This window comes from Pteropus medius, unplaced genomic scaffold, assembly GCF_902729225.1.
Source record: "Pteropus medius unplaced genomic scaffold, Ma_sr-lr_union100, whole genome shotgun sequence".
In the NCBI taxonomy this organism is placed as follows: Eukaryota; Metazoa; Chordata; class Mammalia; order Chiroptera; family Pteropodidae; genus Pteropus; species Pteropus medius.
The window spans coordinates 24,497,519-24,522,890 of record NW_024342471.1 but is presented as its reverse complement, the minus strand read 5'-3'; the positions used below and the strand labels follow the sequence as shown (position 1 = coordinate 24,522,890).

The window sequence follows — 25,372 nt, the reverse complement described above, 5'->3', positions numbered from 1 at the left end:
ATACAGTAAATGTCACGATAGGATTGAAGGCATCCAAATGTCTACCAATAGGATGAAGCATGGAATTCCCTGCGCACCCAGACACTGTGAAATCATCAACACGGACGGACGGGTTTGGGGGAAAAATTCTGAAGGTCACAGATTTGCGTCATCTTTTGGTAAAATCAGAGAGAAAGAGCCACGCGTGCATCGCCTCTTCAGTAATGAGTCAAGCAACCTCTGTTTTTATTTTGTTGTCGTGGAGACAGAGGCCCAGCAGTGGGAATGCTGGGGACACACCAAGGCAGTGGCCAGATGCACCGGTCAATCTGGATGTATACGAAACAAAGTCAAACCACCTTCAGGTGTAAGGGGCCCCCGCTCTCAGAATCTCGTGTTTTCTCTTAAAGCTTGCTAATTTCATACGGGGAAGGAAGCAAGATGGGTGGGGGGGACGGCAGACAGAGTCCACATGTACTTTTAAAAAAAGTTAGAACTTTCACTAACCGCATTCCTTCTGTATGATTTCAATAAGAAAATAAACAATTTCAAATGCTTAAGATATTCACCAGGGAAAAGGGAATCATTTTTTACTTAATCCGAGTTATAATTTTCCCATTAAAATCTATCCTTATCAAGTGGGGTACACAAAGAAATAACAATTATTTTTAAAAGTTTCAGCTGTTCGGTTTAAGGATCGCTCTGAACACACCATTTTGTTTGAAATTCAAGCTGTTTCATTTCCTATTTAATCTTGTGAATTTCCTTCCCTTACAATACTCGGGTTGGAAGGGTGCCAAATTAGACCAGGGACAAATTTTCACCAACTTCTCTTCAGTGCTTTATTTTTAGATTATATTAAAAACCTCATTAGGTTCCCTGAAGGAAAAGAGTGTTAACCATGAATGGAGGCAGGGGAAATGAAGGAAAAGGAGAGAGACGCTAAATCGTTAACGAGGAAAGCGCTCTTTAAACAGTTGGTCTGAGGTCCCCATAAAAGCGAAAAGAAACTTAGTACCAAGGCCAGGTTAATGACCTGAGCTTGGAGCCTAATTTTTTACCCCAAGGCTAGGAAGGGCTAGGTAGGCCTGTCAAAGTGGCACCTGTCTGTACTCCGAATCCCAGGTGGGATTTGGGGACGGGGTGGAGGGGCGGGAGCGGTGGGAAGGCAGAAAAATCTCTAAAGATGGCAAGTGAAGTGCTCTGCGCGCTGTCGCACACGTGGATGGGCTGAGTCGCCCGCGGGCAGGCTGGACACCAGGTGGGCACAAGCCAGGCGCTGCAAGGTTACAGGAAGTGTTGAATGAAACACAGAATTTATTAATGTATTTACATAATTTATAATTTTTAAGCAATGGTCTCATAAATATAGACTACAACTTTACATATGCTAAGCAAGTGATAATTGTTTTCCCCACCAAAATATTCGGGTTGAATAAAAAATTGACAGCATTTATACTTTCTCCACCTTTTAAAACCATTGTCAGTCTGTTTAAACATATGCGATTCAATTTATTCCAGGCAACTTCTGTACCACCGCCATCCTGATCATGAGAGCTTATTAAAAAAAGGTGCCAGTAAAGTGTTTGGTGACACAAACAGGACAGGGTCAGAATGCAAACCGAGGGCGAGCTACGGCCTGTGGCCATTAATTCGCTGTACGCTCCCTGGGCTCCTGCGGTCAATGAAAAGTGCCTTGGAGACGGGGATGAGAGCATTTCCATCGGTCCTATAAAGATTCCACTTCAGCTTCAAATACTGATTGCCATCCCTCCACGTAAGGACACCCCACCACATTTTAAATGACACAACTCCCGAAAACAGTGGTAATGGGGAACCGAAGAAGTGATAATCTCCACAAGGTCTTTTTCCCCCGAGAACCGCAAAAGTGCTAATTTTCCCTTTACGAATGTTACATAAAATCCTGATTACAAAACTATTCAACAATTTAATCCTACCAGCCATACAATTATATGTTCCTTTCCAGCAAGATCAAAAGCCAGTGATGCAGTCCCTTTGTACACCAGTCTTTACGTGACAGAAGTCCACAGACAAACACTACTGCTGCAGTCTTCAAAGAGGAAACAGAACTGGTCAATTTCTGATTTTTTTGCACGAAGGCCCCAGACTGGCTAGGTGAGCCTGGTGGCGGGGCCCGGCCCTCCTGCTCGCCCTCGGGACCACCTACTTCATCGCCGAGTCTGCGGCTCTGTCAACAGCAGCTTCGCTTCGGCTCTGAGGGCTGTCGCCGGAGTTTGAAGCCCTTCCCGCCGCCCGGCGGGCTCGCGTCCGTGGATGGGATTCTTCGACCTAAACCGAAGACAGGAGGGAGGAGAGTGAGCTTAACCTTCCCAAATCGGCTCGTCCTCAGACACAACAACTTCGTAGATGCAGTGTGCCGGGTTTCATTGAAATAGAAAAAGTTTAATACACTTTAAAGTTTGGATGATTTTTGATTAACAGAGAAGTTGCCAAGCTGACAGAGCTGCTGCATGCCCTTCACCGCGCCTTCCCTCGTGGCCACCTCCCACACTGCCGCGGGGCGTTCGTCAAAGCGAGGGCTTCGGCCCTGGTCCGTCACTACGCACTGAACCCCAGATTTTTTTTCAGATGCCATCGGTTTCTGTTCCAGGGCCCAAACGAGGATGTCACAAGGCATTTAGTGAAAACTTTTTTAATTCAAAGAATTACATGTTAAAAAATCTTGTTTTGAGCAGGTACTGTATGCCCGTGGTAAAAAAAAAATTAATCCTATGCCTGTCCCTGTCTCGCGGCAAAGGCGACCTTCCCGATAGGTGTGCAGACAAGCAGGGTCCACACCCCTCTACCTGTCCCCTCCTTAAACCCAGGCAGCCGCAGACGGTTTCACTTAAACATCCCGGGGGCTGTCCCGCAGGCGCTCGGCGTGCGGCTGCGTCCCCAGCACTACGACGTGACCGTGGAAGCATGCGCCATCATTTATCTAACCATTCCCAGCCGGCAGACATTTCGCTTATTTCTGGTATTGTGATACGATTACAACGAAGGAAAAAGTACGTCCGTGAGCCTCCGAGTGCTCATGCAGGACAAACTCCTGGGGGTGGGACGGCCGGTCACGCCAGCCCACTCCTGCGGGTTTACCCGACACAGACGCCGCATTCCCAGTACCTAGCACAGCCTAAGGACGGGCCATTTAAACTTTGACAGATGCTGCCAAATCGCTCTCTGAAGAGGCTGTGCCACTTTATTCTGCTACCAACGGGGTATGAGAATGAACAGGTTTCGCTTTACTGCTCCGTGAAGCATAATGTCAATGCTGAGAAACCTTAAATCTTCCATCCACCTAACCCAGCTCGTCACCTCAGGGTTCCTCCTCACACGCGGTTTTCTGATGCCCTCCCACTTCCTGACTCCCCAACACCTCGGACACTAAAACCAATCAGGATGTTAGAAGCAAGCTGTCACAGATGTGTTTACGCGACTTCCTCAAATCAGACCCTCGGCTCTTCTGAGGGGAGAGGCCCTGTTTCTCCACCTTTATGTCTTCAGGATTATTTAGCACAGTACCTGGCACTGAGGTATTCTGGAAACATGGAACGCACACGCATTTTTGGCATGAACAAGGCTGAGGTGGAACGTGCCAGCTCTCAGGTCCTTGGTCACCAAGACTGGAGTGGAGCTTCCAGCATGTAGAGCAGTCTGCGAATCTGCACGGGCAGTACACGGCACGGTGGCCGCATCACTAGAAAGTGTCCCCGGTATGTCCTACCACTAATTTTCAAATGCCTACTGATGCTGTTGTGAATAAACTGCAAATTAATTTAAAAGCTTTACTGAAGCTTCTTATCATTATATGTTTCTCTATAAATGGACACTGGAAACACAGCTGTGATAACAGATTAATCTCTGAAACGTTTTTAGAAGAAAGCAGACGAGAACATCTTTATGACTCCAGAAAAGACAGTGAATTCTTAAGCCGGAGCCAAAACAAGGATAAATGGATTCCGTTAGGATTTAAAAACTCCAGTTCATCAAAAGAGTTGATTCAAAAATGAAAGTCAAACCACACAGAAGCCCCTTTCAAAGCACGTAATCAACAATGGACTCATGTTCAAGGTGAACTATGAACATTAAGAAACGCGTAGGCAGCCCACCAGGAAAACAGGCAAAACTCCACAGAAGAGGGTATCCTGATAGTATGTAAATGTACAGAAGTACCTGGAAAGGTGCTCGACTTAACTATCGGGAAATGAGTTTCCTGCCTACCCACCAGAGAGAGAGGGTGACTGGAGTCCTCACACACCACTGGAGTGTCACCTGGCGTAACCACTGGTTGACAGTCACCTTGAACTCAACGCATGTGTACCCACTGACTGTTATTCTCCTGTGTAGAATTACATGTAACTACAATGTGTGCGTGTTGTGTACACATCGGACGTGAAGTAGAATGTTCACGGAGGTACTATTTCTAATATCTCTAAAGTGGGAACCACCACCCAAGTGCCTGTTGTGAACGGGCAGCTAGACTGTGGGTCTTCTCTGTGCTGTCGATAGTGACGCCGACAGACGCAGGCGCTGTGGTGGTGAGGACGGATCACGGCATGTGACGATATGGGTGAATCTGAAGGTGTGTGTGAGATAAGGAAGCAGAAACACGAGTAAACATACTAGATTTTTAAAAATATAAAGTACGAAAACAGATAAAACGCATCTGAAGAATTAGCAGTCAAGATGGTGGCTACTTTGGGGGGTTAGGCGGGAGGTGTCGGGTACCCCTGGGTCTTGATCTGAGTGACTACAGGAGTGCACTTAGTTTGTGCAAACTCTGAGCTTTATTTATACTTCTGATGTGAGCACTTACACCTCAATAAAAAGCAGGCGTGCCGGCACTGTGCTAATGCAATTTTATAACATCTAATAAACTATAATCTCAATTTCTCTCTCTCTAAATGTTTCTAATCTTTCTGAACATATAATTTTAATTTTTCAGTGAAAATGAGTATGCATGTGCTAATTTTTATATAGGAATTTTCATTTTTTTACATAAGAATTTCCTGTTTTCAACACCACCAGAGTAAAGAGAACTTAGTAGTAATGATTTCAGTATGCTCATGACACCATACACTTACAGATGTTTTAGCTTGAGCTGTGAAAAATTTCTGACTGGCCTCATGCTGCATCTGGGTAATTGCTATTTACAGTCCAAGAAGACAATAAATACCATGACTTTTTAATGCTGAAAAGGGGCTGACCTAGAGGTTCTAACCCATAGTCACTGGCCATATTAGCTGGCAGATGGGCTTGGTAGGCCCGTACGGTACTCCGAAAATATTTGAATTAGTGGCCCAATCTAAACAATGGGACATATGTCATATAAAACTCAGATCTCTGGTTCTCTGAACTAAAAACATCAAAAAATGAAAATAAAACCAAAAAGAGCCACAGCCATCGGGCAGCCAGAGGCGTACACTGCAGTGTGGCCCGCAGGTGGGGCTGGGCCCACGCCCGCCAGTCGGCAGGGTCACCAGGGCTTTCTGCCGCCCCCAAGTCCCATCACTGGCGGGCACCGGAGCTTGCGCCTGTGCCTCTCCACAACGCTCGCGCCGTCCCAGCCTTGGCACCCTCGACTCTCACCCAGATGGGCCCTAGCGAGCACACTGCCCGCGCCCAACGCGTTCTCCTGGGTTCCGTCTGGAGTTTCGTGCGCTCCGTTCCTATGAGTCCCAGGCCTCCGCACGGCCAGCTCTGCCGGGTCTCAGCTCCAACGCCACCTCCTAGCAGAGGCCTCTACCCTGAACACCTGCAGACCCTCTCTCACGCCCCCCTGCCGTTCTCTTCCTATCTCTGCTAGTCATCTGAAGGGACCTCATTGATCTCGAGCCCACTGTCGGTCTCGTGCAGTGGAATCAGCTCTGGGAGAGCAGGGCCGCGTCTCCCCTGGGCCTGGAACGGTTCTCAGTACACATTTTGATAAATATGAATGAAATGAATAAACACGATACCATCTGTAAGGATCCCAAAGGTATCAGCGGCCCCTCTCCCATCCAGGGTCACCGTATTAATTGCTGGGCAGGGAAGGAGGATGGGTGGGAAATCGGGTCTCACCTTTTCCTCGCCTAGTGTTAATAATTTTGGAGGGTTTTCTACAGTGCAATTTGAAATGCATTTAATTTCTCCTTATTTATTTTGTTCACTTTCAATGACTTTGGACGACTAATTGAAACACATATGCAGAGTGGAAAGGAGAGACAACAGCTTCCAGGAGCACGGGGCCTGTGCGTCATTTATTTAGCAACGACATTCTTAAGAGAGGGGCTGTGATCATCAGGTGGCAGGCAGCTCTCCAGCAATTACGACCGGACATGAAAACTGCTGTCACTTACGCTCTCACATCTCGGTCTGGTGAGAACCGTATCGGAGACCAGGCTTCTCCACGTACAGGAGATAATTCTCTACCCAGCAAGATAATTGTTTTAAGTTGCTCTGCACAGAGGAAACCCAGAAGGCACAGAGATACTCACTAATTTCTATAAAGAGTTCATTTATGTTTATCGCATTTTTTGCGCTGGTCTCTACAAAAACTGCATGGATGGAGTCGGCGTAGTCCTTAGCATCTCTCTCCATGACTTCTCTGGAAGGCAACAATCGCAAATCAGAAATTCTACCCGTCACGAGCTTACTGTTATCCTTATCCCCCACCTGCGCAGTAATTCATCGGAGCCACGGTGACAAAGGGGGTCACGAATGGCTGGTGAAGCCCTGACGCGTGGTCCTTAGTGTCCATGGGTGAGCAGAAGGGACTGTGCTGCGGGCTGTGTGTCCAGTGGGACGATCAGGGGGGAGAGCAGGGTTTCTTTTGCTCTAAAACTCGAGCCTTTGCTTTAAGAATTATGAAAGTGGCCCAAAGAAATTGCCAGTAAATATGCTTTTCTAAAAATATGCTTCCCATGCAAGTGTCCTGCGTCATGGGAGCTGGGGTACGCTAATCTCAGATAATGTCAAGTTCAATACGACTGACACGCCTGTCTGATACGTCATCTCCTCAGCTCCAAATGCCTGAATTCTTTACTTTGAAACATCAGGACTCCGAGCACATGATGGAAAGAAATTTTTCAGTGTCAGAGATAAAATGAAAGCAAGATTCTTATATTGGATATTGCTTGGTGAGAAAAGGGACACGTAATCAGCTCTGTCACCTCCTGGTCTCATAACTTACCTCACATCGATAAGATCACACTTATTTCCTGCGATGGCAACTACAATATTAGGGGGGCCGTGCTGCCGAAGCTCTTTTACCCAGTTCTTTAATGTCGAAAATGTCTCCTGTAACACAAGAGAGGAAAGCCACTGGAGAGCTAAGCGGCCGAGCGCGCCTGCAAACAGCCTCGAGGACGCGGCCCGTTAGTCTTACTTCTTTCGTGATGTCGTAAACGATGATGGCCGCGGCCGAGCCTCGGTAGTACATCGGCGCTAAGGCGCGGAACTGCAGAGAAGGCGGAAAGAAACAACGAAATTGGGAAAACTGGTTAAATGTGTCTTTTATTAGACTGTGAGGCCCATTATCCCTGCACAAAGGTAATCTTTCTCTCAAGCCAAAGAACATGACGTGATGCTTCAGAGCAAGTGAACCAGTGATGACCAAAGACAAGGACTTTTAATGTGACACGGAAATGCCTCTCAGAAGATAGCTCAGAACACAGTTTTAGAAGAATTAAATATGGTGCTATAAACAATTGCTGCAGCTAGAAAGGCTTTTTAATTGAACTCAGTGTTATAATTCCCCCATTCATTCGCTCAGGAGGCCTTTAAACTTTGGCTGCCCAAACCACCAAGCAGATAAAAATCGTGCTATGACTCGTTCTCTAGACAAGGGGCTGTGTCTGAGTGTCGTAGGGATAACCCTGTGACCTGGATGCTGAGTGTGCGACAGAAATGCGTCCGCGTTCACACGAACCACTTGGGTGAGTCTGTAACTCGCTCTGTGCTATCTGCATGCAGGTGCCAAGTCCCCAGTGCGGGTCCGCACCCCATGTCACTGACATGAATTTAACCGAGTGCTCGGCTCCTTCCACCCGTGCCCCTCTCCCACCCGCGCCTGAGACACACAACGAGAAGGCGAGGCAGGAAAGGCAGAGGAGCAACAATTTCCACAGCAAGGCTGATTTAGGGCCTTCGTCCTGCTGAGTGCCAGATGGAAAACACGACGCGCCTGCCCCACGCACCCTGCACCTTCTCCTCGGGGCAGACGTACATGCTGCTGTGGGCACCTCATTCGGAATTTTACCTGTACCTGCTGACCTTTGTCTTACACCCCAGCTGTGAAATCTGACCCCTGCACATGATGTGACTGCACTGTGCTCACACCCTGCTCTCTGTCCTGGTGGCTAACCCCCCAACGCGGGCAGGAACTGTCGCCAGAGGTGAACATCCAGTGCCCGGCACGATTTACACAAACACGGGCTGCAGCTTCTCATCCAAACAGCTTCACCTTTGGCTTTTAAATTTCGTTAACCTGAGCCTAACGGAAGCAGGTGGGATTGTGACTGGGGAAGACAGTCATGTGGACCTGGTTAGCGAGAACTGGTGAATAAATGAGTAAGAACTGTTGAATGAGGAGCTGCTGCCTCACTAAAGCCAGACTCAGATGTGCACACCTATAAAGTTTTACTGGTCCTTGGGAGAAAGGCCCTGCCTCCGGGGTGAAAGCCCAGTGACTTGCAATCAAATGCAATGTGTTACAGAGAAAGCAAAGCAAAGCAAAGCAAAGCAAAGCAAAACGCACGTAAGCCGGAAAGCGCTGCGCAAGAGAACCCGCATCCGGCGTGGACGGGCCTGGCCGGACTCCGCGGGCGAGGGCGACAGGAGCGCCCAGGCAGAACAAAGCTTCTGGGATTACCTTCCGTGTGTGACGTTATTATACTGGCAACATCATTTACACGTATTTTTTTGGAACAGTAAAATTCATATAAAGTGCAAAGATCTTGAGTTTGATAAAAGATCTTACGTTTCGATAAACTGACATGTTTATACATACATCCATGTAAACGGCATCCCGCCAAGACATAAAACACTTCTATCAATACAGGAAGTTCCCGAATGCTGCTCCTCACGCCCCTTGTCCGACCTCGATAATAATCCCCGTCTTCAAGTCGCTTTTGTGGATATTGACATAACCGCAATGGTTTTCTTTTGCTGTGACTTGCACAGGACGGCCTTCTCCAGTCTCGTTCTTTCGAGCCACCTGTTTCTACCACGGCGATCTCTCCTCACCAGCACGGGCTCCAGAGTTCGGATCCCATCCGACAACCTCTGCCTCTTACGCTGCATGTCCCACTGCTCTGCGCACCACGCGTTTACTGATACGTCTGGTCTGACCGATATCATGTCTGCCATTTGCTTCACGTTTCTTCTGTTAAAAAAACCCTCTGTTCTTCCTGTACTCCTCTCTTTTGCATTAACTGAATATTTTTAGTGTTTAATTTTAATAGATTTGTTCTTTGGCTTTTTAGCTATACCTTCTTGTATTACTTTTTCAAGTGGCTGCTCCTGTAACTAACTATGATACACACTTCCCCCCAGTCTACTCAGAGTCTGTAACCCACCACCTCGGGTAAAGCATCAGAATGTCGTGAAAGACTAATTCTTTTTATCCCACTTCTTATGTGCTACTGTTGTCCAATATTTTAAATCTACATACACTATAAACTATGCAATCCATATTATACAAAATAAGTTATAATTTTTGCATTAAATAGCCAGTAGTCTTTTAAACAAGTGGAGAAGAAAAAAAGACAGATTTTTATGTTCACCATTTCCAGTGGTTACTATTCTCCCTGTGGATCTGAGCTACCATCCGGTGTCATCCCCTTCAGCCTGAAAAACCTTCTGGGGCCGCCGCCGCTGAATCCTGCGAGCTTTTATTTTTCTCAAAATGCCATTTCTTTGACTCCGTATTTGAAGGGTAATTTTGGCAGGCTGCCCTTTTCTGCTGTGGTCTTCTGGCCTCCGCTGCTCTGTGGGGGGTCAGCACCCCTCCCACTGCTGCTCCCCTGCACACGTGTGTCATCTCTGCCGCTTTCAAGACTTTTCTCTTTCATTCTGGTTTTCTGCAGTTTGACTGTGACAGACCCAGATGTGGTTTTCTTTTTGCTTATGGGTTTGCTGAACTTCTCGGATTTGTGAGTGGATCCGTGGATTTAGGAAATTTTCAGCCATTATTTCTAGAAATATGTTTCTGTCCCCCCGGCCTCTTCTCTTCATACCTTCTGGGTCTCCAGTTACACAAAGGCTAGACTGCTTGAATTTGTCACTATGTAATGGAGACTGTTATTTTCTACTCTTTCTGTCTTCTGATTGGTTCATTTTGGTCACCCATCCAGTGGATTTTCACTTTAGACATTACCGTTTTCAGCTTTGGCATTTCTATTTGCTCTGAAGTTTCCGTGGGAGTGTGAGATGTTCACCAACCCCTTTAACAGGCAAGACTGGACTCCAGCTCCAGACTCTTCCTGTGACGGGCAGCAGCCAGCCCTTGCTTAGTCCTGTGGACCGCTGGCTGTTGTTTTCTGTTGCATTCCTTAGTGTCTACCTTGCACAGTCACAATTTGGGTGGCAGGCAAAGACCTGAGGGGATTTACAAGCATATTTCAGAGCTTCCCTCCTGGTTGGATCCACCTTTTCTGGGATCAGCTTATTTTTTCAGGTGCTCTAACTGCCTTAAACATCCTCAACTGCCGCAAGCCACCAAGATGGCTTTCTGCTTGAGTCTTGACTGCCCTGTGCCACGTGGACTGGGGAGGGCCCTCTAGGGAAAACTACAAAAATGCCCGTCTCACCCAAGGCAGTTCCCATCAGTCTGCCTATACTTGATCGCTTGGCAGAGCCTTCAGACAGTTTTCAATGCGTTGTCCAGAGTTTATACATAATTTTTGTTTGTGGGAAGGTGAGTCCATTATAAGCCACTCTGTCATTACCGACACTGAAACTTTCTGTGTCCTTTAGTGTAAAGAAGGTGGCAGCTTAAAAAGAAACTCAAAGGATGTCAGCACATCTCTGCTCCAAATCTGGCTCTAGATCAGTGGTCTTCAAACTTTTTCTCGAAAGCCTAAAATAAATATTTTAGGCTTTGTAGTTCATTTGATCTTTGTCCCGACTATGTAGCTCCGCTACTGAAAAGTGAAAGCAGTCGTAGATAATACGCAAACCGACAAGTGTGGTGGTTTTGTTCCAATAAAACTTAATTTACAAAAACAGGCAGCAGGCTGGATTTGGCCACAGGCCATGGTGTCGACCTTAGCCCTCGATGACACTAAGCTACTACACTTGTTCCTGATTTTAAACACAAGAACAACTCCTCACACGACTACTGTGACAAAACATGAATCTGTGCCTCCCTGGTGCTCTCAGCCTTGGAAACCGTCATGTCATCAGGAGAAACCACATTAAGATTCGGGACCACAAATCTCTAAGGGTTGGATGCAGTGTCTACTCGACTTTGGTTAAGCAGCTGTCTTTTATATGACCACAGACGAGTATTCGAAATGTCGTTGCCACGTCTACGGCGTATTTATGGCATGTATTTGTGGTGCTTATTTGTGCATGGTCCCTGTACTATTGTAGGAATCTTTTTTAGTGAAGGATGATTGGTGGAAAAATGTCACTTAAAATTTAATTCATTAAGGAGAGAGAATAGGGACGAAAAGGCCTGACAAAGGCTGTATCTTCAGAAAATAAATTTAAAATTATGCAAACGACTTTCATTTTGTCTGGTATTTGAAAAAACTCAGGTTTGTTATTGCAACCAGGAGCTAGTTTCCTGAATGATACTGACTCCAAGCTGCCTGGTGACCTGACTGCGATTCTTCTGATGAACTCTACGCTCGCCCAATATGCTCTTTCTTACTTCATTTCTGACTCACCCAGCCCTACATGAAAAGGGTGGTTTTACAGAAACATCTGAGGGCTCCACCGGTCCCCTTAGGCCTCTCGACCCCTGAGACACAAATCACCATTCTCTGAAGCATTTATGTCATCATCCCAGTCGCCACTTTTCTCTTCATTTCACAAGGTCCCTCAGCATTGATGGCTTTGCCTGACGTCTGTGAAGTTCTCCAAAACCACTTTCACTGACTTAATGAAATCGCTCTGCAATTAACTGCAACTGGACCATCAGACAAAGAACCCATGTTGTCAAAATAACATACAGTAATAGGCACAAGCAGGGATCAAAACGGAGAGGCTGTTTGGTCAGTTCATCAAAAAGGGCTTTCATTTTTTTGATGACTTTTGGTTCCATGATGAATCTCATTACTATAGAGAATAGGAGAGTAAATATGCAAGTATTAGAAATTTATAATTTGAGGCATGCAATACTCACGGGAGAGCAGGCAGAGGCTCTATCCTTTTGTGTGCCAAAGCACGGCTGGCAATGAGTTGATATAAATCCACTGGCATCAATATCGAGTGCCAGGGGCTGAGAGCACAGACGCAAGACAGTCCCTGCCCACAAGGAGCTCACAGTCTAACAGACGATAAACAAGCAAGGAAACGGTGACGCGCTCGTGGATGCGGGCGGGCAAAGACTGCTCAGGATACGAGGAACAAGCCCAAGGGTGTACTTGCTGGTTGGTCCGACTGACACTTGAGCATCCACTCCAGGTCAGGCACCGTGCGGGGCATCGGGAAAACAGCCGCGAACGAGACACCGTGGCTCCGGCCCTCAAATTTTACCGTCTGTGGTGAGAGCTGCCAATAAGGGCAGGTGGACAGATATCCCACAGCGACTTGTACTGAGGGTCCCGAGGGAAATAAGTGCGAGGCAGTGACGGGAAATGAACTAGGCCCCGCCTCGGGATGCGGTCAGGGCAGACTCTAAGGGCGCACCGTTTAACCCAAGGCCAAAAGCTGGTAAGGAGCCAGCCGGCCACGCACGCAGGAGAGGGAAGAGAAAGTTCCGGCAGAAGAAAGTGTCTGTGAAGGCCTGGTGGGCCGAGTTTCAGGACCGGGATGGCAGCTACGGGCTGGGACTCAGCGGGAGGGACAAGGGCCAGCAGGGCGCCGAGGAGAGAAGGCAGAGCAGGCCGCACAGGGCTTTGGGGGTCTCTGCCCAGCGTCCGGCTGTCAGGGGGGCGATGGGGAGCCACCGGCGGGCATGAAGCAGGAGGATAACAGGGTCTGGGCTACGTCTTCAGGTCCCGCTGGGTCCTGCAGGAGGGGGGCGTATGGTGGCGGGCGGGGAAGAGTGAAAGTGGGAGACCAAAGGCTGAGGGGACACGTGGGCGGGAGGTAAAGGTGGCGGAAGGCAGAGTGTGGCAGTGGAGGTGGAGGGAGGAGCCAGAGGCGCCTGGGTCTGAGCGGTGCCGGCACTTACCTGAGAATGGCAGGGAGGGCAGGGGTGCACCCTGACGTGACATCAGAGGGCGTTTTCTAGGCTAATGGTGGGAGGGGCTGTCCACGCAGAGGGGACGCCAGCGCCGGGCACGAGGGCATGCACTCGCACGGCGCACCTGACAATTGCGTGCGGCCCGGTGCAAGGACAAGTGGCGGGAGGGGGAGCGCACGGGGGTCCAGCCGAGGCTGCCACAGTCAGGGCCGTGAAGGCCTGGCCCTGGACAAACTGGCCGTCACGACGAGCTCGCAGACGTGTCCTGGATGATGTGCACAGCATCTCAAACCATTTGTGATGAGCTGTTAGCTGTTTAGCTTCTCTCGAGCACAGTGTCTGGAGATCTTGGTATGTGCTCCTGCTGGGCAACAGCTGGCAGCAGGGAGTGCCAGCAGCTGGTGCCCTTCTCCGGGCTCCCCAGCACGGGGGCGGCCGGTCAGTCCTCTGGAGCCCTGCCTGCTGGCCTCACTTACATCCCCTGGGCAAGCCCCTGGCTAAGCCCCTGGCTAAGAGATCGCGCTTTGGGTAGGGGTGAGGCAGACGTGCATCTCAGAGCAAGTACTCCTGGTTCAGAGTCAATTAGAAGTAAGGAGGAGAGGAGGCAGGCAAAGCAGCTAATTACAAAACTTAACAGAATCTTACTATTATGGTAGTAGTAAGGGACAGGCATAAACCCTTGTTCTTCTTTCTTTATAGTCTAGAAAAAATAGATGTTATACATCACTGTGTATAACACAGGCTCTGATTCAAAGGATGATGGAGTCTATATCACAGCATGAGTCTTTATGATGAGGGTTTGCTGTATCATCAAATACAAGGGAGGGGGAAACTGGAACTTGGGATCCGCTGAAAGGGTACATGTGTGGCTAGCACGAAGAGCCACATGAGTTCTTGCTCACTGGGCAGACACCAGAGCAGTGTCTACGGATACGTTCGCGAAGGCAGTGTGGGAAGCACCCCTTCTGCAGGATGGAAGAGTGATGGTTAAAGATCTAGCCGTCCCAAATGTTCCATTCTGGATGCACAGCACAAAGTATGAGGAGCGAGGGATGGGAGACAGCGCACGTACCTTAGATGAGTAATTGGAAACAGGGTATGACATCCAGCATTAAAAAGAACCCCAAACCTAAAACTCAACAAACGGCAAACTTAAGACATTAAATCTGTACAAACGTGTGGTGTCTACACCTAGGCCGACAGCAGCGGCGTGTTTTGTTTTCCTCCATTTGTCTGTGACGATTGTTGTCGGATTTTATACCCTACGCAGCATCCATGCTGCCTTAGATAAGACTATGATGACAGACTATTTCTCCTGATTACTGCTGGGACACTTTTAAGAGCTTAAGATAGCACCGTGCATCCATCAGATGTTTTGTTTTGATAGTGCTGTTTGAAAACAAAATTAAACAGCAGCTGAATAATGGGTGGCTGCCAGACACACCTCAAGGAGGAGATCACACGTTGTCGGGCCCACCGGAGGGCAAACGAGGCAGCAGGCTGGCGTCTGTTTGTTCCCTCCCACCTCCTCACTCCTGCCTGGTCTGGGTGGGCTTCGCCAAATCCCACTCTGCACTGTGATGCCGCAGCCCAGCCCCCAGCCTGGTTCGGGCCCTCCCTTAAGCAGATAACCACCTTGGACAATTTTATCATCAGGCATTTACTAAGTACCTATTGCCAGGCACTGCGTTAGCTCATCCATTTCACTTATATCGCAAACTTCATGTGCTGTAAAGTTCCCTCTTTAGCTTTCAAAAGGCGGCTATGAATGAGATGTGCTTAACGCTCCCTTTTTACTACTAATTCTTGTGTACCTTTGCTAGAGGATGGAGCCCCAAATCACACATAGTGTTCTCTCGGAGCAGGATTTCTTCAGGCCTGTTAGTTAGCATTTATTTTAAGACACTAAAGTCTAAAAATGCCCTCAGTGCCCATTGCCACTTTCTCCATCAGTGGACTCTGTGGCTCTAGCTGCAAAGAAAAAGGCTGGTCTACGCGAATGGAGACGAATGCGTCTCCGGCGCACAGAAGAGAGTGACGTGACGTGACAGGGACATTGACAGTTCAGTTGGAGCTTTACCTTGGGCCTCAGGAAAACACATAGTAAATTAAAGAGTGACTTACTCGTTCTTGTCCAGCTGTATCCCAGATTAGGAATTTGTGTAGCTCATTTTGGTACTGGACAGTCTTGGTCATAAAAGATGCCCTACAAAGAGAGACCTAAATGATCAGAACACAATTATTTAAAGCACGCTGCCAGCCCCAGTTGGAAATATCACTCAGGCTTAATGGTCAAACTCCCGCTCCACACTACATCCTAACTGTGGAGTTTCTAAGAGATGCTCAGATACTGGCTACATAGTCTGTGTCAAAATACAGCATTAGGCACACCTGCCCAACACAGGGAAGGCAGGGTTCTTTGGCTTGTGATTGCCCAAGCTCCATACTGAAAGAACCAAGAGATATTTGGTAGTCCAGATATCACCCCCACCTTGTAAAATATAGAAGTTGTTATTTTAAAAGACGATATCATGGAAAAACTTTCTAAAAAAACCCGTGTGTCCAGAAAACGAGTGCACCAGTAAAAAAAATTTAGGGCATCTGTGTTTGTCCTCTCCCACCCCCATACCATGAACAGCCAAGTAACAGCTGGGGTAACACTTGGGCTAATAAAATTAAGATGCCAAACAAGGAGCATCTTTTATTTCCTAAATCCTGGAGAAATAACACCCTGCTGACCACCTCTCTGTTTTGTAACAAAATGGCCCCTAGGCTGACGTGACGGGCCACGAAGGGTACCAGGGCCTGACCAGCCCTCGATGGAAACGGGATGACGGTGTGCAGGCCACATCACACTAAGGGGCCACTCTGCCCAGAGGCCTTTGAAGACACATGTTCCTATTAATTTTGGGGTCTCACACTTTTTGGAGAATCTCTGAGGAGCTATGGTGGCCCGAGCACTTGCCTGGTCACCCTAGGGGCTCCTGGACACAGGTTCAGAAGCCCTGCGCTGGGGCTGGGGCTTGGCCCCAATACTATCTCCTGCGGCCCGCCTCACCCAGAGGGCCCCCTCCTCGGAAGTCCTGTGCCTCCCAGTGTCCTCAACGTATCGAAGAACCTGGAGATGATTACGTCTTCCCTTCTACTGGACAGGCCTTCTGGGGCCAAGGGCCAAGCTGTGCTCTCAGAACCACACCCTGATCACCCTAATCAGGACAGTGAGCTCAATAGCGTGACATTTTCAAATATGCTGACTGCCTTAAATATTTTGAGATATATAAACTTCAAGAAAATGCAAGTTGAAATCGATGGAATGACTCTCTAAAGAATCACTGAGGTTTCTAGTCGAGATGGCAGAGAGAGAGTGAGTGAGAGAGAGAGAGAGAGAGAGAGAGAGAGATTGATTGATTCAATAGTAAACATACTTCTTACTGTGGATTTGAAAACAAAACACAAAAATAAAAGTTAAATTTGAAAACAAAAAAAGAATTACTGAGTTTAGCTAAGCATCAGAATCTTTAGATTTATAAACTTAAACTCTGCTACAATCCAGTTCCTGGCAATATTTATATAAATTTACGGTTTAGTAAGCAGCCTCCAAAATAGTGACTACGATGAGGAAGGAGAAATGAGTTAGGAAGCAAGATCACATTTTGGATAGGCACTATTTACTGGATATTTATTCGCTGGAAATTTACCCCTTGGTGTCCTTAGTAAAGTGCTTTACGCATAGAAGGTGCTCAGTAAATGGTTATTGTATCAAGGACTTTTGGCAACTCACTGTGATTAAATCAGGATGTGCAGCACGATTTCTCACTTAGGAGAGATCTAAGCATTCAAACAGCCTTGTTTATTGTGAAGATTAAGCGATATGATATATGGGAGAGTGCTTTGTAAATTGCAAAGCACTATACCTATACGAGGTATTATTATTATTATTTAAAGGCAGCTCCAGGAAATGTTTTAGTTTAGACTTTACAATTAATCCTAAAAGCCTGCAAGTCAACTCTCCATCAATTATGGTCGTGGTGTTCCACTTAAGAGTGACAACAGGCATCCGATGGAGGCCTATTAACAGAGCCAGTGCATCCGACACATCCATTCTGGCTGCTCAAGGAAGAGAAGAAATATACTCGGAGTAGGCAGAAAGCTGAGAAAGGCGTATGTAACAATTAAAAGGAAACGTTTCATTATAGGATCAGAACTCACCGAAGTTCAGCCTACCTGCCAACCGTTTCCCCTTCAGTGAAAGCACAGACAGATTACTCAGGAGCAGGACAAAGGGCCACGGTAATGTGATGAAAGTCTCTGAAAGGATTAGACCCAACTTCCAGGCCCTGACCCCAGACCGTCCTTCCAGCTTTCCCCTGTCCTCACGCTCCACCAAGGTCGGCGTGCGCCCAGAGCTCTCCACTTGCGTCCCCCGGGTCTGGGTCTGCCGGCTTCCTGTCCTTTCACGCCCGCATCGCTCGCCCGCACTGCTAGTTCTTTGAGAATCTCGCCTGTCCTTCTGTCTCAACCACCCAGAAAAGCCCCAAGCAGCCTCCCCACCTGCTTCCTCTGCCCAGTGGAGGGGTGGCTGCCTTGCTGGAGGAGTCACAAGGCTACGTGGGCCAGAGTGAAGGCTAGCCTATGTCGCTGGGCCTGCCTCACAGGCCCCTCAGCCCACACGACCATGACCCCACACGCTATGGCTCCTGTCCAGGCCGCTGCCACTCACCGCTACCCTCCTTTCTGAGGCAACGGCTTGTGTAGCCTTCTCAGAGGAAAAGAAGGAAGTGCGAGCCCCAAGTCCCCCGGCGCGGAACCCAGCGAACCCTCCCACTCGTAAAATAAATTCTCATTCGCGCTGGCTGTGATGTCCACTTCTCTGACTGGAGTTGAGTCAGAGATGTCTTGTCTTCCTTCGCTCACCATGGACACCCTGGGTCACGATTCCAGCCCACGCGGCCTGGGCCGCAGCAGCCAGAAACTGGTCATCTGTTCCCAGCTCTTTCTGACCGTCCCTCCCCTTGAACGCTCTCCCATGGGCTCTCCCGCGCTGAGATGCCGCCCACTCTCCAGGTCTGAGGTCAGCTGCCGAAGGTCACAGAAAGCTGTGTGCTCCACCCATACAGGCGGCTTCCTGCCCCAGCCTCTCCCTGCCCCCCCGACACCACCCCGTTTCTTCTTCAGGGCGCCTACCGTGTCTGCGCAATGCCAGATTAACTTTTTTTTTTTTTTAAATTTACCTGTTCCTAGTCTCCGCACCCTTGCGAAATGTCGAGCTCCATGAGGGTAGGGACCCGCGGGAACGGGGGTGTCCTCCTCACCGCCCTACGCCGTGCTCTCTTACAGTTCTGACATGTTCATCCTGTTGCCACAACATTTCGTTTTCTTCACTCCAGTGGTTCCAGGACGCCTTGGCCAAGCAGTTCCCGAAGTACAAGGTGAGACATGCTACTGAAGTGCATGGGGCCCTGGGTTAGAGGTGACCCCGGCTCTCTCACTGCAGCCAGGCGTGTGGCCCTGGAGGGTGAGGGATGTGGTTCAACTGGCACAAGGCTGACTCTGCCCAGGGAAGTCCTTCCTGCCTGCTCGGCCACCAGCCCTAACCCCTGCGCCAGGCGCGTCCAGGAGCTGTACGGAGCAGTCGGCATGGCCCTCCACCCCTCAGACTTCGGGCTTCCAAGGAAAAAGCCACGGTACTTCATGGGCTCTCTCTGCTGCTGACTAGTGTGGAATCAGGTGTCCCTCCCCACCTGTGGGTCTCAGCTCAGGTGGCGAAGGTGAGATGATCACAGCTCCCTCACCTCTCCTCTCCTGAGCCCTACCAAGGTCTCCGTAGGTATGTGCTGATTTTTGAAAGTCTGAAATCCTGGCCCATCACACCTGTAAGAAACACTTCCTTTTCCTCAGCAGTTAGACTGGGTTTGTCTACATAGTGGCAACACCTGGACACAAGGTCACACAAGCGATGTCTCACCCAACCGGTCCCTAGGGAGCTTTGGGCTGGCCTGGGGCAGGCGGACTCCTTCCTGACTCACTTGCATGAATTCTGTCCCATGGCTTCACGTTGTCATCTGTTGAGAACAACTTTTCTAAATGTGACTTAGGCTTAATTATACAATCTAATTATACACGCCGTCTCACACACGACATGGAAACAGGGCTTATTTCCACTCCACCAAGTTCTCAGAGCATGATGTCTGTCTCCCATAGACTTGACACTGGTCTGCAATGATAGTCTATGTCCTTTGTCATTCGCATCCAATTTCGTAGAGCTGTCTGGTTCTTCGTTTCATATTTAATCTACACTTGAACCTCAAGCCCTGAAATAAATCCAGAAATCGGACCCTCGTCTTTGCAGGGGACTCCTACGATTCTCCCCTCCCATGGCCACTGGGATGCTAGGGTCACTCCTTCGACGTTCGCGTTAAATGGTGTGGAGGGTCTCATCGCTTCAGTATCTGGCTTTTTGAAAAACCAGCGATGGTTTCCTGCCACCCAAATGACACATTTTTATTTTCTAGCCTGCCATTTACTTGTCTGATGACCTTATTTTTCACTACTAAACTATCTCTCTTCCCTCTGCCTAGGTAGATCTTATTACCTCTTTAATCTAAAATCCCCACTAGCATTATTTCCTAAAGCTAGAACACCTTTCATACACTTCTCCATTTTTCATGACATTCTAAAAATATGACTTTCATGCACAGCAAGTAGCCATGATCTTTGGTCAGAGTACGTGTTCCCAATGAAAAAACTTGCCACAAGATGTTTTAAAGTTTCTTTTCTTTCAGTGCAGGGGACTTGTTCGGCGGTCTGAGCACAGGTGTGCCCCGCCACCATGTTCCAGTACCTCTCCAGACTGCAAGCCCTTTCCCTGGGATGGCACACGAGATGCTGTCGTCTCCGTAATGACATATGGTGCCTTTTACGGATGACCAACTCAGCACGTTTAAAAATTAACGAAGGACCATAAACAGCTCTAAGTATCACTCAAACGATGCTTGGATCTCCAGATTACATATGCGGATACGAACACCACTGACTATACCAAGTCTGAGACGTGAAATGACCAAAAGTACATGGAATCTAGCAGTTCCGCTAATGGACACACCCATGGGCCGCCAGGAGTTTGGGATGGACGAAGAATCTGTCAGGGGCTCAGTGAGAATTGGCTGAATGTAGGGCGCGTCTGTCTTACGCTAGAGGCTTCAAAACGCCAGCTGTCTTCCGAGTACCGTAAGTTCAGTGACCTATGTGGGCTCCACAGCCGTGCACGTCTTTGCCCCTTCCTCCACACTCTACCATCTCTTAACTAACCAGATCTGAGCTAAGGCATCACTAGTGCTTCCTTTTAAGCCATCAATACCCACCCGAACCAGAGGGGTGCACGACAGATGGTCTGCTCCGCAGGTTCATGGTCAGCCCAAGCAAATCCTTTAGTACTTTCTACTTTTACGTTATTCTAAAACCTTTTGGGAAAAAATATTCAAAAGCACAAAAAGGTTTCTTTAAAAATAAAGATAACTAAGTTTAATGACAGAGTCTAGTCTCCCCTTTCCTAAGTCTGCCAAGAATAACTGCAACCTTCCACGTTACATGACGATGATGAAACCAGCCGCCCTGACGAAGTGCTCCTCGCTGTCAGGCACCTGTTCCATACTTTTTACATGTGTGACCCGTGAGCCTCTGGCTAGGTTCAGCTCTTCATCATTTTAATGCAGAGACGCAGCACTGGGCAGTCCACTCCCTCAAACACGTGGCCTTCCACCTGAAGACAGGGACACGGGGCAGGCAAGATGAGTGCCAGCCCTTCCCTGCCCCCAGGAGGCTCACAGTGGGAGGACTGGCAGCTGAACAGATGATCACAAGGCAGATATTCAGTGAGAGACCAAAGGGTGGACAGAGCTGTGACAGGGCAGAGGTCAAGCCAAATCTAAGTACCCAGGACAGTGGACGCCAGAGGCAGGGGGCCGAATGACGCCCTGCCCTGCAAAGGATGTTTGCACCCCAACCCAGGACCCTGTGAATGCAGGGGTAAGGAGCCTGCCTTATCTGGGTGAGCCCGATGTGGTCACAAGGGTCCTCACGAGAGGGACCCGGAGCCAGGAAGAAGGCGATGTGCAGCAGGAAGTGGAGGCTGGAATGATGTGCCCGAAAGTGGGCGCAACAGCCACAAGTCACAGCGGCCATGAGAGGCTGGAAAAGGCCAAGGACCGGATTCGCCCCTCAAAGCCTTTGGAAGGAACCAGCTCTGCCAACACCGTGATTGATTTCACACTTCTGATTTCCAGAATTATAAAACAATAAATCTGTGTTCTTATGAGGCACAACTTCGCTGTAATTTGTCATAGCTAACACATTAGAGAGGGGTTCAGAGAAGAGGGGAAGTTGGAGCTGAGCCTGGAAGTCAAGGAAGGAGCAGATGGGGACAGGACCCGGCGGTGTGGTGTAGTGTGGTGTGGTGTGTGTGCGTGTGCGTGTGCGTGTGTGAGGGTGAGGCACAGTTAGGCTGGGTGGGGTGTGGTAGGAAGTGCAATTAGGTAGCCACAGAACAGGCAGGCCAAGGACAGCGGATGGAGGTCAGCAAGCAACTGCACCCCAACACTAACAAACATCTTCTCTCTGTGAAGCCCCATTTCCTATGAGCCAGTGTCCCCCCAAAGGCCAGGGATTCACTGTTATCATCTCTGCTGTATCTGTGTTCCATGTGAATTATTACTACTATATATTATAAAAAATCACTTTTTAAAAATAAAGAACAGCCTTGTCTAAGCAATAACATTGGTAAAATTAAAAACCTACAAGTTTCATGGACTAGTTTTATTGATTTCTTTTTCCTAACAGACAATAAAATACTTAGCAATATAAATTTAACATGCTCATCTGTGAGCCAGTTAAAGTCACCTTACAGACGGTGCTCTGGGAAGGACAGCCAACGGTGGAGGAGAGCCACTGAGCGGGCAGGAAGGGCTGATGCCAGCAGACCTGCTTCAGACGTGAACTCTGGAAGCGGGCAACAGAACTTGAGGGTCCCTCTGCCAGATAGCAGGCCCTTAACAGCCCAGGCACGAATGACACGGATCTCTATTTTCCAGGACTTTTCAGGGTCGAAGCGGAAACAGACAGGTAGGGGAACACTGGGGAACACCAAGCAGTGTGAGAGCACGGACACGTGGCGGGACTAGACAGAACAGGGAAAAGACGGGAAATAGGCTAAGAGGTCCTGAAATGATGCTAGAGAAACATGGGGCACGCCTGATGAACAAGAAGGGACACTCTGAGGCTGACACACAAAAGCCACAGGGTATCGACGGGTGTGAGGGCGAGAAAGAGTTCTGAGAAGCCTCAGGCAGGCTTAGGCTTCTCTCAGCTCAGGCAACTGTGTGTGTGATGGGCTATTTCAGTCATTTCCAAATTGTTAATTGTATTCATTAATTTTCTGAATAGGTAGCACAGTCACATGCTTCATTACCCAAAATGCACAGCATGGGCACATACTGAAACGCCTCCCTCTTTCCCCTTCCTTCCAGCCATTCGATCCCTCGCCCTGGAAACTGATCTTACCCGTTTCTAAGGTATTCTTTTAGAAATACTTCGGTTTGCACACGCACACGACCCCTACACCCTCCTTTATTTATTCTCAACACAGATGGTAGCATATACTACACATCTTTGATTGTTTTTCACTCTACACTATGCCTAGATCATCCAATGTAGGCAGAAAGTTTTCTCAAGCTGTTTTATTCCTTTATTATATTCTATTGAATGGTTGCCCTATAATTTACATAATCATACCCCTCCTAATCAACAATGCTGCAATTATGAAGTCTGTACAATGACTCACCTTGTTCGGAATGTGAGTTTATCTGTAGGATGAAGTTCCAGAGGTAGAACTAACTGCTGGGCACGTGGCATGAGACAAGGGCGTACTGGGTTAAGAGTGTGGATTTTTAAGCCAGATGACTCGATCCTGCTTATTGGTTTTGCCACCAACTGCCAATCACTGGACAAGTTCCTTAACCTCTCTCTGCCTCGGTTCTCTCATTTGAAAACTAGGAATAACTTCAGTACTCATAACGCAGGATGTTTATCGAGCTATAATTAACGTACAATAAAAGGTAGAGTGTAGGTTTTAACACTTCATATTCTCATGTAACTACTGCACAAAAGAAGATGAAGGCCATTTCCACAATCCCAGAAAGTCCTCTCGTGCCCATTTCCAGTTAATTCTTGTACCTACCCCAGGCAAGCCATTTTTGACTTCGACTTCACAGATGAGTTTTTTTTGTCCTTGGGTTTCATATAAGTGGAGTCATAAAATATATGACTTAAAATATATGACAAAAAAATATATTTTGTCTAGCTTCTTTCCTTTAATAATGTGTTTGAAACATATCTTCATTATTTGGTAGTTAATTCTTTTTTATTGTTGTGTAGTATGCCATCGCATGACTATATCACACTTTGCCCATTCTTATGCTGAGGGATATGTGGATGGCTTTAAGTTTCTGGCTATTATGAATACGGCTATGGTAAACATTTCCGCACAGGTCTTTTTGCAAGCGTCTATTTTTATTTCTCGTAGGTAAATACCCAAGGGTGGATGTACGTTTCACTCAGTGTCAGAAGAGTCCTCCAAGCAGTCACACCGTTTATACTCCCAACAGAAACGTGTGAAGTTCTAGTTGTTCCACGTTCTCACCAACATTTTGGTTGCTATCCGTTAAGTTTAGCCGTGTCTTAAGAACAGGGCATGGATGTCCACTGATACCACTTCCATTCTACACTGGACCAGAGGGTCTGGTCAATACAAGAGGCAAACAATCAATCAAACAACCCCCCACCTTCCCCAACAAAAAAAACAAAGGCACAAAGATTGTAAAACCAGGTTTGGGGTAAAGGCAGCAGGAGGGGTTAGCAGAGACTGCTGGGGTGGACACACCCTAAACTAAGGAAGACAATTCGGATTTTGCCCCACGAGTGATAAGGCGCTCACGTGGTGGTGGGGACTGGATGTGTGTGTCTGGAGGAAAACACGCAGAGGAGTTGGAGAACTTTTTCTGCAAAGGGCCACACAGTAAATATTTTTAATTTTACTTTTGCGTGCCATAATCTCTGTCGTCTTTGCTGCTGTAGCATGAAAGCAGCCGCAGACAACATGTGTGACTGGATTTGGCTCCTGGGTTACAGGTTTGCTGACTCTGATCGAGCTTCAAATTATTTATAAAACTTTAATATGCAATGTCTGGAATGCAATAATGAACAAACTGCGCATTCAAGGAGACAAGTCAATGTGACCAACAATAGAGATAAAAGACTATGAAGAGAAATGGAGGTGATTTAGAGACATCTTTAACTTTTATTATGAAATTTTTCACTTACACAGCAGACTCTATCGCCCAACTCCAATATCATCCACTTTCTTTGTTTTGTAATTAGAAGTGGACTTTAAAATAATTATGCCTAATAAGTATAAGAAAATAAAAACAAAACTAACAATTTCAGCAGAGAAAAAGAAACTAAAATAAATACACAAAACCAAATGGATACGCTAGAACTTTAGAAAAATAATAACTGAAATCAAGAACTTAATGCATAGGTTTACAGTCAGATTAAAATTAGTTGAAAAAAATGATTAAAGAACTGGATGAAGGGCTAGAAGAAAATACCTGGACTGGAGGAAAAAAGGATGGAAAATACAGAAAAGAGTATAAGAAACATAGAAAAAAAATATGAAAAAATTCTAAACTACAGGTACCAGCAGCCTGAGAATGTGAGAGAAAGCAAGAATTTTCCAACTTGAAAGACATCAAACCACAGGTTCAAGGGCTACTAAGCCAAGCAGGAGAAATACGATGAGAACCTCACTCACCTAAAGGCAAGGAGATCCTGAAGGCACTCAGAGGAAAAAATGACACATTAACTCTGAGAGAGGGAACGACGGACACCTGACTTCAATAAAAACAAATGAAGCCAGAAGAAAATGGACTACATATTTTCAAACCAAGAATTCAATATCCAGTGAAAACAGACCGCAAAAAT

At 47.5% G+C, this 25,372-nt stretch overlaps 1 protein-coding gene and 2 long non-coding RNA genes across 7 annotated transcripts in view; all 3 read right to left on the bottom strand.

Moving 5' to 3' along the window:
* Positions 1 to 201: 201 nt before the first annotated feature.
* RAB22A (RAB22A, member RAS oncogene family) overlaps positions 202 to 25,372 on the bottom strand; it is a 38,684-nt gene continuing 13,513 nt past the window's right edge. The window contains exons 3-8 of one of the 5 annotated variants that reach the window (XM_039864695.1): positions 15,464 to 15,545; positions 7,370 to 7,441; positions 7,175 to 7,281; positions 6,480 to 6,589; positions 2,168 to 2,289; positions 202 to 2,050 (exon numbers count right to left, since the gene is read on the bottom strand). In XM_039864695.1, coding sequence (XP_039720629.1) covers positions 2,192 to 2,289; positions 6,480 to 6,589; positions 7,175 to 7,281; positions 7,370 to 7,441; positions 15,464 to 15,545 — 469 coding nt within the window. In that variant the 3' untranslated portion in view covers positions 202 to 2,050; positions 2,168 to 2,191. Of the gene's footprint in view, positions 2,290 to 6,479; positions 6,590 to 7,174; positions 7,282 to 7,369; positions 7,442 to 15,463; positions 15,546 to 25,372 lie in introns of all 5 variants that reach the window. The other 4 variants (XM_039864698.1, XM_039864694.1, XM_039864696.1 and 1 more) reach the window with 4 other exon arrangements.
* LOC120603874 (uncharacterized) lies at positions 9,417 to 15,457 on the bottom strand. Its single transcript, XR_005653205.1, has 2 exons — positions 14,412 to 15,457; positions 9,417 to 14,039 (listed from the first exon to the last, which is right to left on the bottom strand). It is a non-coding gene; the product is annotated as an uncharacterized LOC120603874 (long non-coding RNA).
* Positions 18,564 to 23,655, bottom strand: LOC120603873 (uncharacterized). Its single transcript, XR_005653204.1, has 2 exons — positions 23,571 to 23,655; positions 18,564 to 23,425 (listed from the first exon to the last, which is right to left on the bottom strand). It is a non-coding gene; the product is annotated as an uncharacterized LOC120603873 (long non-coding RNA).